General features: G+C 39.5%; 1 protein-coding gene across 1 annotated transcript in view; it reads left to right on the forward strand.

The window, feature by feature from the left end:
• The window catches only part of LOC106592114 (high affinity cAMP-specific and IBMX-insensitive 3',5'-cyclic phosphodiesterase 8A), a 107,839-nt gene that overhangs the window by 53,261 nt on the left and 36,904 nt on the right, over window positions 1–17,674 (forward strand). Inside the window, exon 5 of the mRNA XM_082957998.1 lies at window positions 15,646–15,700. Coding sequence (XP_082814124.1) covers window positions 15,646–15,700 — 55 coding nt within the window. The remainder of the gene's footprint in view (window positions 1–15,645; window positions 15,701–17,674) is intronic.

Genomic DNA, 17,674 nt, shown 5'->3' on the forward strand with positions numbered 1-17,674 from the left:
GTCTCCATCTATATACCAGGCAGTATGAGTGTAGTCTCATCTATATACCAGTCACTGTTAGTATAGTCTTCATCTATATACCAGTCACTATGAGTGTAGTCTCCATCTATATACCAGTCACTATGATCATAGTCTCATCTATATACCAGTCACAATGAGTGTAGTCTCATCTATATACCAGTCAATATGAGTGTAGTCTCCATCTATATACCAGTCACTATGAGTGTAGTCTCCATCTATATACCAGTCACTATGAGTGTAGTCTCATCTATATACCAGTCACTATGAGTATAGTCTCATCTATATACCAGTCACTATGAGTGTAGTCTCATCTATATACCAGTCACTATGAGTGTAGTCTCCATCTATATACCAGTCACTATGAGTGTAGTCTCATCTATATACCAGTCACTATGAGCATAGTCTCCATCTATATACCAGTCACTATGAGTGTAGTCTCCATCTATATACCAGTCACTATGAGTGTAGTCTCATCTATATACCAGTCACTATGACCATAGTCTCATCTATATACCAGTCACTATGAGTGTAGTCTCATCTATATACCAGTCACTATGATCATAGTCTCATCTGTATACCAGTCACTGTGAGTGTAATCTCCATCTATATACCAGTCACTATGAGTGTAGTCTCCATCTATATACCAGGCATATTGAGTGTAGTCTCATCTATATACCAGTCACTGTTAGTATAGTCTCCATCGATATACCAGTCACTATGAGTGTAGTCTCCATCTATATACCAGTCACTATGAGTGTAGTCTCATCTATATACCAGTCACTATGAGTGTAGTTTCCATCTATATACCAGTCACTATGAGTGTAGTCTCATCTATATACCAGTCAGTATGAGTGTAGTCTCCATCTATATACCAGTCACTATGAGTGTAGTCTCATCTATATACCAGTCACTATGAGTGTAGTCTCATCTATATACCAGTCACTATGAGTGTAGTCTCATCTATATACCAGTCACTATGAGTGTAGTCTCATCTATATACCAGTCACTATGAGTGTAGTCTCATCTATATACCAGGCAGTATGAGTGTAGTCTCATCTATATACCAGTCACTGTTAGTATAGTCTCCATCTATGTACCAGTCACTATGAGTGTAGTCTCCATCTATATACCAGTCACTATGAGTATAGTCTCATCTATATACCAGTCACTATGATCATAGTCTCATCTGTATACCAGTCACTATGAGTGTAGTCTCATCTATATACCAGTCACTATGATCATAGTCTCCATCTATATACCAGTCACTTTGATCATAGTCTCATCTATATACCAGTCATTTTGAGTGTAGTCTCATCTATATACCAGTCACTATGATCATAGTCTCATCTGTATACCAGTCACTATGAGTGTAGTCTCCATCTATATACCAGTCACTATGAGTGTAGTCTCCATCTATATACCAGTCACTATGAGTGTAGTCTCCATCTATATACCAGTCACTATGAGTGTAGTCTCATCTATATACCAGTCACTATGAGTGTAGTCTCATCTATATACCAGTCACTATGAGTGTAGTCTCATCTATATACCTGTCACAATGAGTATAGTCTCATCTATATACCAGTCACTATGAGTGTAGTCTCATCTATATACCAGTCACTATGAGTGTAGTCTCATCTATATACCAGTCACTATGAATGTAGTCTCCATCTATATACCAGTCACTATGAGTGTAATGTCCATCTATATACCAGTCACTATGAGTGTAGCCTCATCTATATACCAGTCACTATGAGTGTAGTCTCATCTATATACCAGTCACTATGAGTGTAGTCTCGTCTATATACCAGTCCCTATGATCATAGTCTCCATCTATATACCAGTCACTATGATCATAGTCTCATCTATATACCAGTCACTATGAGTGTAGTCTCATCTATATACCAGTCACTATGATCATAGTCTCATCTGTATACCAGTCACTATGAGTGTAGTCTCCATCTATATACCAGTCACTATGAGTGTAGTCTCATCTATATACCAGTCACTATGAGTGTAGTCTCCATCTATATACCAGTCACTATGATCATAGTCTCATCTATATACCAGTCACTATGAGTGTAGTCTCCATCTATATACCAGTCACTATGATCATAGTCTCATCTATATACCAGTCACTATGAGTGTAGTCTCATCTATATACCAGTCACTATGATCATAGTCTCATCTATATACCAGTCACTATGATCATAGTCTCCATCTATATACCAGTCACTATGAGTGTAGTCTCATCTATATACCAGTCACTATGAGTGTAGTCTCCATCTATATACCAGTCACTATGACCATAGTCTCATCTATATACCAGTCACAATGAGTGTAGTCTCATCTATATACCAGTCACTATGAGTGTAGTCTCCATCTATATACCAGTCACTATGAGTGTAGTCTCCATCTATATACCAGTCACTATGAGTGTAGTCTCATCTATATACCAGTCACTATGAGTATAGTCTCATCTATATACCAGTCACTATGAGTGTAGTCTCATCTATATACCAGTCACTATGAGTGTAGTCTCCATCTATATACCAGTCACTATGAGTGTAGTCTCATCTATATACCAGTCACTATGAGCATAGTCTCCATCTATATACCAGTCACTATGAGTGTAGTCTCCATCTATATACCAGTCACTATGAGTGTAGTCTCATCTATATACCAGTCACTATGACCATAGTCTCATCTATATACCAGTCACTATGAGTGTAGTCTCATCTATATACCAGTCACTATGATCATAGTCTCATCTGTATACCAGTCACTGTGAGTGTAATCTCCATCTATATACCAGTCACTATGAGTGTAGTCTCCATCTATATACCAGGCATATTGAGTGTAGTCTCATCTATATACCAGTCACTGTTAGTATAGTCTCCATCTATATACCAGTCACTATGAGTGTAGTCTCCATCTATATACCAGTCACTATGAGTGTAGTCTCATCTATATACCAGTCACTATGAGTGTAGTCTCATCTATATACCAGTCAGTATGAGTGTAGTCTCCATCTATATACCAGTCACTATGAGTGTAGTCTCATCTATATACCAGTCACTATGAGTGTAGTCTCATCTATATACCAGTCACTATGAGTGTAGTCTCATCTATATACCAGTCACTATGAGTGTAGTCTCATCTATATACCAGTCACTATGAGTGTAGTCTCATCTATATACCAGGCAGTATGAGTGTAGTCTCATCTATATACCAGTCACTGTTAGTATAGTCTCCATCTATGTACCAGTCACTATGAGTGTAGTCTCCATCTATATACCAGTCACTATGAGTATAGTCTCATCTATATACCAGTCACTATGATCATAGTCTCATCTGTATACCAGTCACTATGAGTGTAGTCTCATCTATATACCAGTCACTATGATCATAGTCTCCATCTATATACCAGTCACTTTGATCATAGTCTCATCTATATACCAGTCATTTTGAGTGTAGTCTCATCTATATACCAGTCACTATGATCATAGTCTCATCTGTATACCAGTCACTATGAGTGTAGTCTCCATCTATATACCAGTCACTATGAGTGTAGTCTCCATCTATATACCAGTCACTATGAGTGTAGTCTCCATCTATATACCAGTCACTATGAGTGTAGTCTCATCTATATACCAGTCACTATGAGTGTAGTCTCATCTATATACCAGTCACTATGAGTGTAGTCTCATCTATATACCTGTCACAATGAGTATAGTCTCATCTATATACCAGTCACTATGAGTGTAGTCTCATCTATATACCAGTCACTATGAGTGTAGTCTCATCTATATACCAGTCACTATGAATGTAGTCTCCATCTATATACCAGTCACTATGAGTGTAATGTCCATCTATATACCAGTCACTATGAGTGTAGTCTCATCTATATACCAGTCACTATGAGTGTAGTCTCATCTATATACCAGTCACTATGAGTGTAGTCTCGTCTATATACCAGTCCCTATGATCATAGTCTCCATCTATATACCAGTCACTATGATCATAGTCTCATCTATATACCAGTCACTATGAGTGTAGTCTCATCTATATACCAGTCACTATGATCATAGTCTCATCTGTATACCAGTCACTATGAGTGTAGTCTCCATCTATATACCAGTCACTATGAGTGTAGTCTCATCTATATACCAGTCACTATGAGTGTAGTCTCCATCTATATACCAGTCACTATGATCATAGTCTCATCTATATACCAGTCACTATGAGTGTAGTCTCCATCTATATACCAGTCACTATGATCATAGTCTCATCTATATACCAGTCACTATGAGTGTAGTCTCATCTATATACCAGTCACTATGATCATAGTCTCATCTATATACCAGTCACTATGATCATAGTCTCCATCTATATACCAGTCACTATGAGTGTAGTCTCATCTATATACCAGTCACTATGAGTGTAGTCTCCATCTATATACCAGTCACTATGACCATAGTCTCATCTATATACCAGTCACTATGAGTGTAGTCTCATCTATATACCAGTCACTATGATCATAGTCTCATCTGTATACCAGTCACTGTGAGTGTAATCTCCATCTATATACCAGTCACTATGAGTGTAGTCTCCATCTATATACCAGGCAGTATGAGTGTAGTCTCATCTATATACCAGTCACTGTTAGTATAGTCTCCATCTATATACCAGTCACTATGAGTGTAGTCTCCATCTATATACCAGTCACTATGAGTGTAGTCTCATCTATATACCAGTCACTATGAGTGTAGTTTCCATCTATATACCAGTCACTATGAGTGTAGTCTCATCTATATACCAGTCAGTATGAGTGTAGTCTCCATCTATATACCAGTCACTATGAGTGTAGTCTCATCTATATACCAGTCACTATGAGTGTAGTCTCATCTATATACCAGTCACTATGAGTGTAGTCTCATCTATATACCAGTCACTATGAGTGTAGTCTCATCTATATACCAGTCACTATGAGTGTAGTCTCATCTATATACCAGGCAGTATGAGTGCAGTCTCATCTATATACCAGTCACTGTTAGTATAGTCTCCATCTATATACCAGTCACTATGAGTGTAGTCTCCATCTATATACCAGTCACTATGATCATAGTCTCATCTATATACCAGTCACTATGATCATAGTCTCATCTGTATACCAGTCACTATGAGTGTAGTCTCATCTATATACCAGTCACTATGAGTGTAGTCTCGTCTATATACCAGTCACTATGAGTGTAGTCTCATCTATATACCATTCACTATGAGTGTAGTCTCATCTATATACCAGTCACTATGAGTGTAGTCTCATCTATATACCAGTCACTATGAGTGTAGTCTCATCTATATACCAGGCAGTATGAGCGCAGTCTCATCTATATACCAGTCACTGTTAGTATAGTCTCCATCTATATACCAGTCACTATGAGTGTAGTCTCCATCTATATACCAGTCACTATGAGTATAGTCTCATCTATATACCAGTCACTATGATCATAGTCTCATCTGTATACCAGTCACTATGAGTGTAGTCTCATCTATATACCAGTCACTATGATCATAGTCTCATCTGTATACCAGTCACTGTGAGTGTAATCTCCATCTATATACCAGTCACTATGAGTGTAGTCTCCATCTATATACCAGGCATATTGAGTGTAGTCTCATCTATATACCAGTCACTGTTAGTATAGTCTCCATCTATATACCAGTCACTATGAGTGTAGTCTCCATCTATATACCAGTCACTATGAGTGTAGTCTCATCTATATACCAGTCACTATGAGTGTAGTCTCAACTATATACCAGTCAGTATGAGTGTAGTCTCCATCTATATACCAGTCACTATGAGTGTAGTCTCATCTATATACCAGTCACTATGAGTGTAGTCTCATCTATATACCAGTCACTATGAGTGTAGTCTCATCTATATACCAGTCACTATGAGTGTAGTCTCATCTATATACCAGTCACTATGAGTGTAGTCTCATCTATATACCAGGCAGTATGAGTGTAGTCTCATCTATATACCAGTCACTGTTAGTATAGTCTCCATCTATGTACCAGTCACTATGAGTGTAGTCTCCATCTATATACCAGTCACTATGAGTATAGTCTCATCTATATACCAGTCACTATGATCATAGTCTCATCTGTATACCAGTCACTATGAGTGTAGTCTCATCTATATACCAGTCACTATGATCATAGTCTCCATCTATATACCAGTCACTTTGATCATAGTCTCATCTATATACCAGTCATTTTGAGTGTAGTCTCATCTATATACCAGTCACTATGATCATAGTCTCATCTGTATACCAGTCACTATGAGTGTAGTCTCCATCTATATACCAGTCACTATGAGTGTAGTCTCCATCTATATACCAGTCACTATGAGTGTAGTCTCCATCTATATACCAGTCACTATGAGTGTAGTCTCATCTATATACCAGTCACTATGAGTGTAGTCTCATCTATATACCAGTCACTATGAGTGTAGTCTCATCTATATACCTGTCACAATGAGTATAGTCTCATCTATATACCAGTCACTATGAGTGTAGTCTCATCTATATACCAGTCACTATGAGTGTAGTCTCATCTATATACCAGTCACTATGAATGTAGTCTCCATCTATATACCAGTCACTATGAGTGTAATGTCCATCTATATACCAGTCACTATGAGTGTAGTCTCATCTATATACCAGTCACTATGAGTGTAGTCTCATCTATATACCAGTCACTATGAGTGTAGTCTCGTCTATATACCAGTCCCTATGATCATAGTCTCCATCTATATACCAGTCACTATGATCATAGTCTCATCTATATACCAGTCACTATGAGTGTAGTCTCATCTATATACCAGTCACTATGATCATAGTCTCATCTGTATACCAGTCACTATGAGTGTAGTCTCCATCTATATACCAGTCACTATGAGTGTAGTCTCATCTATATACCAGTCACTATGAGTATAGTCTCATCTATATACCAGTCACTATGAGTGTAGTCTCATCTATATACCAGTCACTATGAGTGTAGTCTCATCTATATACCAGTCACTATGAGTGTAGTCTCATCTATATACCAGTCACTATGAGTGTAGTCTCATCTATATACCAGTCACTATGAGTGTAGTCTCATCTATATACCAGGCAGTATGAGTGTAGTCTCATCTATATACCAGTCACTGTTAGTATAGTCTCCATCTATGTACCAGTCACTATGAGTGTAGTCTCCATCTATATACCAGTCACTATGAGTATAGTCTCATCTATATACCAGTCACTATGATCATAGTCTCATCTGTATACCAGTCACTATGAGTGTAGTCTCATCTATATACCAGTCACTATGATCATAGTCTCCATCTATATACCAGTCACTTTGATCATAGTCTCATCTATATACCAGTCATTTTGAGTGTAGTCTCATCTATATACCAGTCACTATGATCATAGTCTCATCTGTATACCAGTCACTATGAGTGTAGTCTCCATCTATATACCAGTCACTATGAGTGTAGTCTCCATCTATATACCAGTCACTATGAGTGTAGTCTCCATCTATATACCAGTCACTATGAGTGTAGTCTCATCTATATACCAGTCACTATGAGTGTAGTCTCATCTATATACCAGTCACTATGAGTGTAGTCTCATCTATATACCTGTCACAATGAGTATAGTCTCATCTATATACCAGTCACTATGAGTGTAGTCTCATCTATATACCAGTCACTATGAGTGTAGTCTCATCTATATACCAGTCACTATGAATGTAGTCTCCATCTATATACCAGTCACTATGAGTGTAATGTCCATCTATATACCAGTCACTATGAGTGTAGTCTCATCTATATACCAGTCACTATGAGTGTAGTCTCATCTATATACCAGTCACTATGAGTGTAGTCTCGTCTATATACCAGTCCCTATGATCATAGTCTCCATCTATATACCAGTCACTATGATCATAGTCTCATCTATATACCAGTCACTATGAGTGTAGTCTCATCTATATACCAGTCACTATGATCATAGTCTCATCTGTATACCAGTCACTATGAGTGTAGTCTCCATCTATATACCAGTCACTATGAGTGTAGTCTCATCTATATACCAGTCACTATGAGTGTAGTCTCCATCTATATACCAGTCACTATGATCATAGTCTCATCTATATACCAGTCACTATGAGTGTAGTCTCCATCTATATACCAGTCACTATGATCATAGTCTCATCTATATACCAGTCACTATGAGTGTAGTCTCATCTATATACCAGTCACTATGATCATAGTCTCATCTATATACCAGTCACTATGATCATAGTCTCCATCTATATACCAGTCACTATGAGTGTAGTCTCATCTATATACCAGTCACTATGAGTGTAGTCTCCATCTATATACCAGTCACTATGACCATAGTCTCATCTATATACCAGTCACAATGAGTGTAGTCTCATCTATATACCAGTCACTATGAGTGTAGTCTCCATCTATATACCAGTCACTATGAGTGTAGTCTCCATCTATATACCAGTCACTATGAGTGTAGTCTCATCTATATACCAGTCACTATGAGTATAGTCTCATCTATATACCAGTCACTATGAGTGTAGTCTCATCTATATACCAGTCACTATGAGTGTAGTCTCCATCTATATACCAGTCACTATGAGTGTAGTCTCATCTATATACCAGTCACTATGAGCATAGTCTCCATCTATATACCAGTCACTATGAGTGTAGTCTCCATCTATATACCAGTCACTATGAGTGTAGTCTCATCTATATACCAGTCACTATGACCATAGTCTCATCTATATACCAGTCACTATGAGTGTAGTCTCATCTATATACCAGTCACTATGATCATAGTCTCATCTGTATACCAGTCACTGTGAGTGTAATCTCCATCTATATACCAGTCACTATGAGTGTAGTCTCCATCTATATACCAGGCATATTGAGTGTAGTCTCATCTATATACCAGTCACTGTTAGTATAGTCTCCATCTATATACCAGTCACTATGAGTGTAGTCTCCATCTATATACCAGTCACTATGAGTGTAGTCTCATCTATATACCAGTCACTATGAGTGTAGTCTCATCTATATACCAGTCAGTATGAGTGTAGTCTCCATCTATATACCAGTCACTATGAGTGTAGTCTCATCTATATACCAGTCACTATGAGTGTAGTCTCATCTATATACCAGTCACTATGAGTGTAGTCTCATCTATATACCAGTCACTATGAGTGTAGTCTCATCTATATACCAGTCACTATGAGTGTAGTCTCATCTATATACCAGGCAGTATGAGTGTAGTCTCATCTATATACCAGTCACTGTTAGTATAGTCTCCATCTATGTACCAGTCACTATGAGTGTAGTCTCCATCTATATACCAGTCACTATGAGTATAGTCTCATCTATATACCAGTCACTATGATCATAGTCTCATCTGTATACCAGTCACTATGAGTGTAGTCTCATCTATATACCAGTCACTATGATCATAGTCTCCATCTATATACCAGTCACTTTGATCATAGTCTCATCTATATACCAGTCATTTTGAGTGTAGTCTCATCTATATACCAGTCACTATGATCATAGTCTCATCTGTATACCAGTCACTATGAGTGTAGTCTCCATCTATATACCAGTCACTATGAGTGTAGTCTCCATCTATATACCAGTCACTATGAGTGTAGTCTCCATCTATATACCAGTCACTATGAGTGTAGTCTCATCTATATACCAGTCACTATGAGTGTAGTCTCATCTATATACCAGTCACTATGAGTGTAGTCTCATCTATATACCTGTCACAATGAGTATAGTCTCATCTATATACCAGTCACTATGAGTGTAGTCTCATCTATATACCAGTCACTATGAGTGTAGTCTCATCTATATACCAGTCACTATGAATGTAGTCTCCATCTATATACCAGTCACTATGAGTGTAATGTCCATCTATATACCAGTCACTATGAGTGTAGTCTCATCTATATACCAGTCACTATGAGTGTAGTCTCATCTATATACCAGTCACAATGAGTGTAGTCTCGTCTATATACCAGTCCCTATGATCATAGTCTCCATCTATATACCAGTCACTATGATCATAGTCTCATCTATATACCAGTCACTATGAGTGTAGTCTCATCTATATACCAGTCACTATGATCATAGTCTCATCTGTATACCAGTCACTATGAGTGTAGTCTCCATCTATATACCAGTCACTATGAGTGTAGTCTCATCTATATACCAGTCACTATGAGTGTAGTCTCCATCTATATACCAGTCACTATGATCATAGTCTCATCTATATACCAGTCACTATGAGTGTAGTCTCCATCTATATACCAGTCACTATGATCATAGTCTCATCTATATACCAGTCACTATGAGTGTAGTCTCATCTATATACCAGTCACTATGATCATAGTCTCATCTATATACCAGTCACTATGATCATAGTCTCCATCTATATACCAGTCACTATGAGTGTAGTCTCATCTATATACCAGTCACTATGAGTGTAGTCTCCATCTATATACCAGTCACTATGACCATAGTCTCATCTATATACCAGTCACTATGAGTGTAGTCTCATCTATATACCAGTCACTATGATCATAGTCTCATCTGTATACCAGTCACTGTGAGTGTAATCTCCATCTATATACCAGTCACTATGAGTGTAGTCTCCATCTATATACCAGGCAGTATGAGTGTAGTCTCATCTATATACCAGTCACTGTTAGTATAGTCTCCATCTATATACCAGTCACTATGAGTGTAGTCTCCATCTATATACCAGTCACTATGAGTGTAGTCTCATCTATATACCAGTCACTATGAGTGTAGTTTCCATCTATATACCAGTCACTATGAGTGTAGTCTCATCTATATACCAGTCAGTATGAGTGTAGTCTCCATCTATATACCAGTCACTATGAGTGTAGTCTCATCTATATACCAGTCACTATGAGTGTAGTCTCATCTATATACCAGTCACTATGAGTGTAGTCTCATCTATATACCAGTCACTATGAGTGTAGTCTCATCTATATACCAGTCACTATGAGTGTAGTCTCATCTATATACCAGGCAGTATGAGTGCAGTCTCATCTATATACCAGTCACTGTTAGTATAGTCTCCATCTATATACCAGTCACTATGAGTGTAGTCTCCATCTATATACCAGTCACTATGATCATAGTCTCATCTATATACCAGTCACTATGATCATAGTCTCATCTGTATACCAGTCACTATGAGTGTAGTCTCATCTATATACCAGTCACTATGAGTGTAGTCTCGTCTATATACCAGTCACTATGAGTGTAGTCTCATCTATATACCATTCACTATGAGTGTAGTCTCATCTATATACCAGTCACTATGAGTGTAGTCTCATCTATATACCAGTCACTATGAGTGTAGTCTCATCTATATACCAGGCAGTATGAGCGCAGTCTCATCTATATACCAGTCACTGTTAGTATAGTCTCCATCTATATACCAGTCACTATGAGTGTAGTCTCCATCTATATACCAGTCACTATGAGTATAGTCTCATCTATATACCAGTCACTATGATCATAGTCTCATCTGTATACCAGTCACTATGAGTGTAGTCTCATCTATATACCAGTCACTATGATCATAGTCTCATCTGTATACCAGTCACTGTGAGTGTAATCTCCATCTATATACCAGTCACTATGAGTGTAGTCTCCATCTATATACCAGGCATATTGAGTGTAGTCTCATCTATATACCAGTCACTGTTAGTATAGTCTCCATCTATATACCAGTCACTATGAGTGTAGTCTCCATCTATATACCAGTCACTATGAGTGTAGTCTCATCTATATACCAGTCACTATGAGTGTAGTCTCAACTATATACCAGTCAGTATGAGTGTAGTCTCCATCTATATACCAGTCACTATGAGTGTAGTCTCATCTATATACCAGTCACTATGAGTGTAGTCTCATCTATATACCAGTCACTATGAGTGTAGTCTCATCTATATACCAGTCACTATGAGTGTAGTCTCATCTATATACCAGTCACTATGAGTGTAGTCTCATCTATATACCAGGCAGTATGAGTGTAGTCTCATCTATATACCAGTCACTGTTAGTATAGTCTCCATCTATGTACCAGTCACTATGAGTGTAGTCTCCATCTATATACCAGTCACTATGAGTATAGTCTCATCTATATACCAGTCACTATGATCATAGTCTCATCTGTATACCAGTCACTATGAGTGTAGTCTCATCTATATACCAGTCACTATGATCATAGTCTCCATCTATATACCAGTCACTTTGATCATAGTCTCATCTATATACCAGTCATTTTGAGTGTAGTCTCATCTATATACCAGTCACTATGATCATAGTCTCATCTGTATACCAGTCACTATGAGTGTAGTCTCCATCTATATACCAGTCACTATGAGTGTAGTCTCCATCTATATACCAGTCACTATGAGTGTAGTCTCCATCTATATACCAGTCACTATGAGTGTAGTCTCATCTATATACCAGTCACTATGAGTGTAGTCTCATCTATATACCAGTCACTATGAGTGTAGTCTCATCTATATACCTGTCACAATGAGTATAGTCTCATCTATATACCAGTCACTATGAGTGTAGTCTCATCTATATACCAGTCACTATGAGTGTAGTCTCATCTATATACCAGTCACTATGAATGTAGTCTCCATCTATATACCAGTCACTATGAGTGTAATGTCCATCTATATACCAGTCACTATGAGTGTAGTCTCATCTATATACCAGTCACTATGAGTGTAGTCTCATCTATATACCAGTCACTATGAGTGTAGTCTCGTCTATATACCAGTCCCTATGATCATAGTCTCCATCTATATACCAGTCACTATGATCATAGTCTCATCTATATACCAGTCACTATGAGTGTAGTCTCATCTATATACCAGTCACTATGATCATAGTCTCATCTGTATACCAGTCACTATGAGTGTAGTCTCCATCTATATACCAGTCACTATGAGTGTAGTCTCATCTATATACCAGTCACTATGAGTGTAGTCTCCATCTATATACCAGTCACTATGATCATAGTCTCATCTATATACCAGTCACTATGAGTGTAGTCTCCATCTATATACCAGTCACTATGATCATAGTCTCATCTATATACCAGTCACTATGAGTGTAGTCTCATCTATATACCAGTCACTATGATCATAGTCTCATCTATATACCAGTCACTATGATCATAGTCTCCATCTATATACCAGTCACTATGAGTGTAGTCTCATCTATATACCAGTCACTATGAGTGTAGTCTCCATCTATATACCAGTCACTATGACCATAGTCTCATCTATATACCAGTCACTGAGTGTAGTCTCATCTATATACCAGTCACTATGATCATAGTCTCATCTGTATACCAGTCACTGTGAGTGTAATCTCCATCTATATACCAGTCACTATGAGTGTAGTCTCCATCTATATACCAGGCAGTATGAGTGTAGTCTCATCTATATACCAGTCACTGTTAGTATAGTCTCCATCTATATAACAGTCACTATGAGTGTAGTCTCCATCTATATACCAGTCACTATGAGTGTAGTCTCATCTATATACCAGTCACTATGAGTGTAGTTTCCATCTATATACCAGTCACTATGAGTGTAGTCTCATCTATATACCAGTCAGTATGAGTGTAGTCTCCATCTATATACCAGTCACTATGAGTGTAGTCTCATCTATATACCAGTCACTATGAGTGTAGTCTCATCTATATACCAGTCACTATGAGTGTAGTCTCATCTATATACCAGTCACTATGAGTGTAGTCTCATCTATATACCAGTCACTATGAGTGTAGTCTCATCTATATACCAGGCAGTATGAGTGCAGTCTCATCTATATACCAGTCACTGTTAGTATAGTCTCCATCTATATACCAGTCACTATGAGTGTAGTCTCCATCTATATACCAGTCACTATGATCATAGTCTCATCTATATACCAGTCACTATGATCATAGTCTCATCTGTATACCAGTCACTATGAGTGTAGTCTCATCTATATACCAGTCACTATGAGTGTAGTCTCGTCTATATACCAGTCACTATGAGTGTAGTCTCATCTATATACCATTCACTATGAGTGTAGTCTCATCTATATACCAGTCACTATGAGTGTAGTCTCATCTATATACCAGTCACTATGAGTGTAGTCTCATCTATATACCAGGCAGTATGAGTGCAGTCTCATCTATATACCAGTCACTGTTAGTATAGTCTCCATCTATACACCAGTCACTATGAGTGTAGTCTCCATCTATATACCAGTCACTATGAGTATAGTCTCGTCTATATACCAGTCCCTATGATCATAGTCTCCATCTATATACCAGTCACTATGATCATAGTCTCATCTATATACCAGTCACTATGAGTGTAGTCTCATCTATATACCAGTCACTATGATCATAGTCTCATCTGTATACCAGTCACTATGAGTGTAGTCTCCATCTATATACCAGTCACTATGAGTGTAGTCTCATCTTTATACCAGTCACTATGAGTGTAGTCTCCATCTATATACCAGTCACTATGATCATAGTCTCATCTATATACCAGTCACTATGAGTGTAGTCTCTATCTATATACCAGTCACTATGATCATAGTCTCATCTATATACCAGTCACTATGAGTGTAGTCTCATCTATATACCAGTCACTATGATCATAGTCTCATCTATATACCAGTCACTATGATCATAGTCTCCATCTATATACCAGTCACTATGAGTGTAGTCTCATCTATATACCAGTCACTATGAGTGTAGTCTCCATCTATATACCAGTCACTATGACCATAGTCTCATCTATATACCAGTCACTATGAGTGTAGTCTCATCTATATACCAGTCACTATGATCATAGTCTCATCTATATACCAGTCACTATGAGTGTAGTCTCCATCTATATACCAGGCAGTATGAGTGTAGTCTCATCTATATACCAGTCACTGTTAGTATAGTCTCCATCTATATACCAGTCACTATGAGTGTAGTCTCCATCTATATACCAGTCACTATGAGTGTAGTCTCATCTATATACCAGTCACTATGAGTGTAGTTTCCATCTATATACCAGTCACTATGAGTGTAGTCTCATCTATATACCAGTCAGTATGAGTGTAGTCTCCATCTATATACCAGTCACTATGAGTGTAGTCTCATCTATATACCAGTCACTATGAGTGTAGTCTCATCTATATACCAGTCACTATGAGTGTAGTCTCATCTATATACCAGTCACTATGAGTGTAGTCTCATCTATATACCAGGCAGTATGAGTGTAGTCTCATCTATTTACCAGTCACTATGATCATAGTCTCCTCTATATACCAGCCAGTATTGATGCAGTACAGAGAGTTGTCTGGAACATGTCATATCTGTCCACACAGATCTTTTGTTCCAGAGAAGTTTTGTTGATACATTTTTATCTGAATGGTTTTGTTGATCGTTTTGGTTTTTGCTGGTGTAGGCCAGACAGGGAGGAGGCCTCGGTGATGCCCCTTATCAATGCTGGCTTTAACAGGGTGAGTGAAACACACACACACACACACACACACACACACACACACACACACACACACACACACACACACACACACACACACACACACACACACACACACACAGTCATCCCCCACCACACACACAGTCATCCCCCACCACACACACAGTCATCCCCACCACACACACAGTCATCCCCCCACCACACACACAATCATCCCCCCACCACACACAGTCATCCCCCACCACACACACAGTCCTCCCCACCACACACACAGTCCTCCCCCACCACACACACACAGTCATCCCCCACCACACACAGTCATCCCCCACCACACACACAGTCATCCCCACCACACACACAGTCATCCCCCCACCACACACAGTCATCCCCCACCACACACAGTCATCCCCCCACCACACACACAGTCATCCCCCACCACACACAGTCATCCCCCACCACACACACAGTCATCCCCCCACCACACACAGTCATCCCCCACCACACACAGTCACCCCCCCACCACACACACAGTCATCCCCCCACCACACACAGTCATCCCCCACCACACACACAGTCATCCCCCACCACACACACAGTCATCCCCCACCACACACAGTCATCCCCCCACCACACACACAGTCATCCCCCCACCACACACAGCCATCCCCACACCACACACAGTCATCCCCCACCACACACACAGTCATCCCCCACCATACACACAGTCATCCCCCCACCACACACAGCCATCCCCCCACCACACACACAGTCATCCCCCCACCACACACACAGCCATCCCCCCACCACACACACAGTCATCCCCCCACCACACACACAGTCATCCCCCACCACACACACAGTCATCCCCCACCACACACACAGTCATCCCCCCACCACACACAGTCATCCCCCCACCACACACAGTCATCCCCCCACCACACACAGTCATCCCCCACAACCCACCACACACAGTCATCCCCCCACCACACACAGTCATCCCCCACCACACTCAGTCATCCCCCACCACACACAGTCATCTCCCACCACACCTAAACATGGATCTGACTGTACCTTACTCCAGTTCCCACTAGCAGCTAATGGCTGTGTAAACACTCAATCCAGGTCACAGCTAACATTAATCAAGATGACTAGGTCTGTGTCCCAAAATGGCAGACTATTCCCTATGCTCCTTGGTCATAAGAAGTGCACTACATAGGGAATAGGCTGCCATTTGGGGTGTAACCTACTGCAGGGTACTTTGTGTTCTGTGTCCTCTCAGACCTGATGGTGAATAAGACAAGCATACTGCAGGGTACTTTGTGTTCTGTGTCCTCTCAGACCTGATGGTGAATAAGACAAGCCTACTGCAGGGTACTTTGTGTTCTGTGTCGTCTCAGACCTGATGGTGAATAAGACAAGCCTACTGCAGGGTACTTTGTGTTCTGTGTCCTCTCAGACCTGATGGTGAATAAGACAAGCCTACTGCAGGGTACTTTGTGTTCTGTGTCCTCTCAGACCTGATGGTGAATAAGACAAGCCTACTGCAGGGTACTTTGTGTTCTGTGTCCTCTCAGACCTGATGGTGAATAAGACAAGCCTACTGCAGGGTACTTTGTGTTCTGTGTCCTCTCAGACCTGATGGTGAATAAGACAAGCCTACTGCAGGGTACTTTGTGTTCTGTGTCGTCTCAGACCTGATGGTGAATAAGACAAGCCTACTGCAGGGTACTTTGTGTTCTGTGTCCTCTCAGACCTGATGGTGAATAAGACAAGCCTACTGCAGGGTACTTTGTGTTCTGTGTCCTCTCAGACCTGATGGTGAATAAGACAAGCCTACTGCAGGGTACTTTGTGTTCTGTGTCCTCTCAGACCTGATGGTGAATAAGACAAGCCTACTGCAGGGTACTTTGTGTTCTGTGTCGTCTCAGACCTGATGGTGAATAAGACAAGCCTACTGCAGGGTACTTTGTGTTCTGTGTCGTCTCAGACCTGA

Source organism: Salmo salar, chromosome 11, assembly GCF_965601325.2.
Source record: "Salmo salar chromosome 11, fSalSal1, whole genome shotgun sequence".
Lineage (NCBI taxonomy): Eukaryota > Metazoa > Chordata > Actinopteri > Salmoniformes > Salmonidae > Salmo > Salmo salar.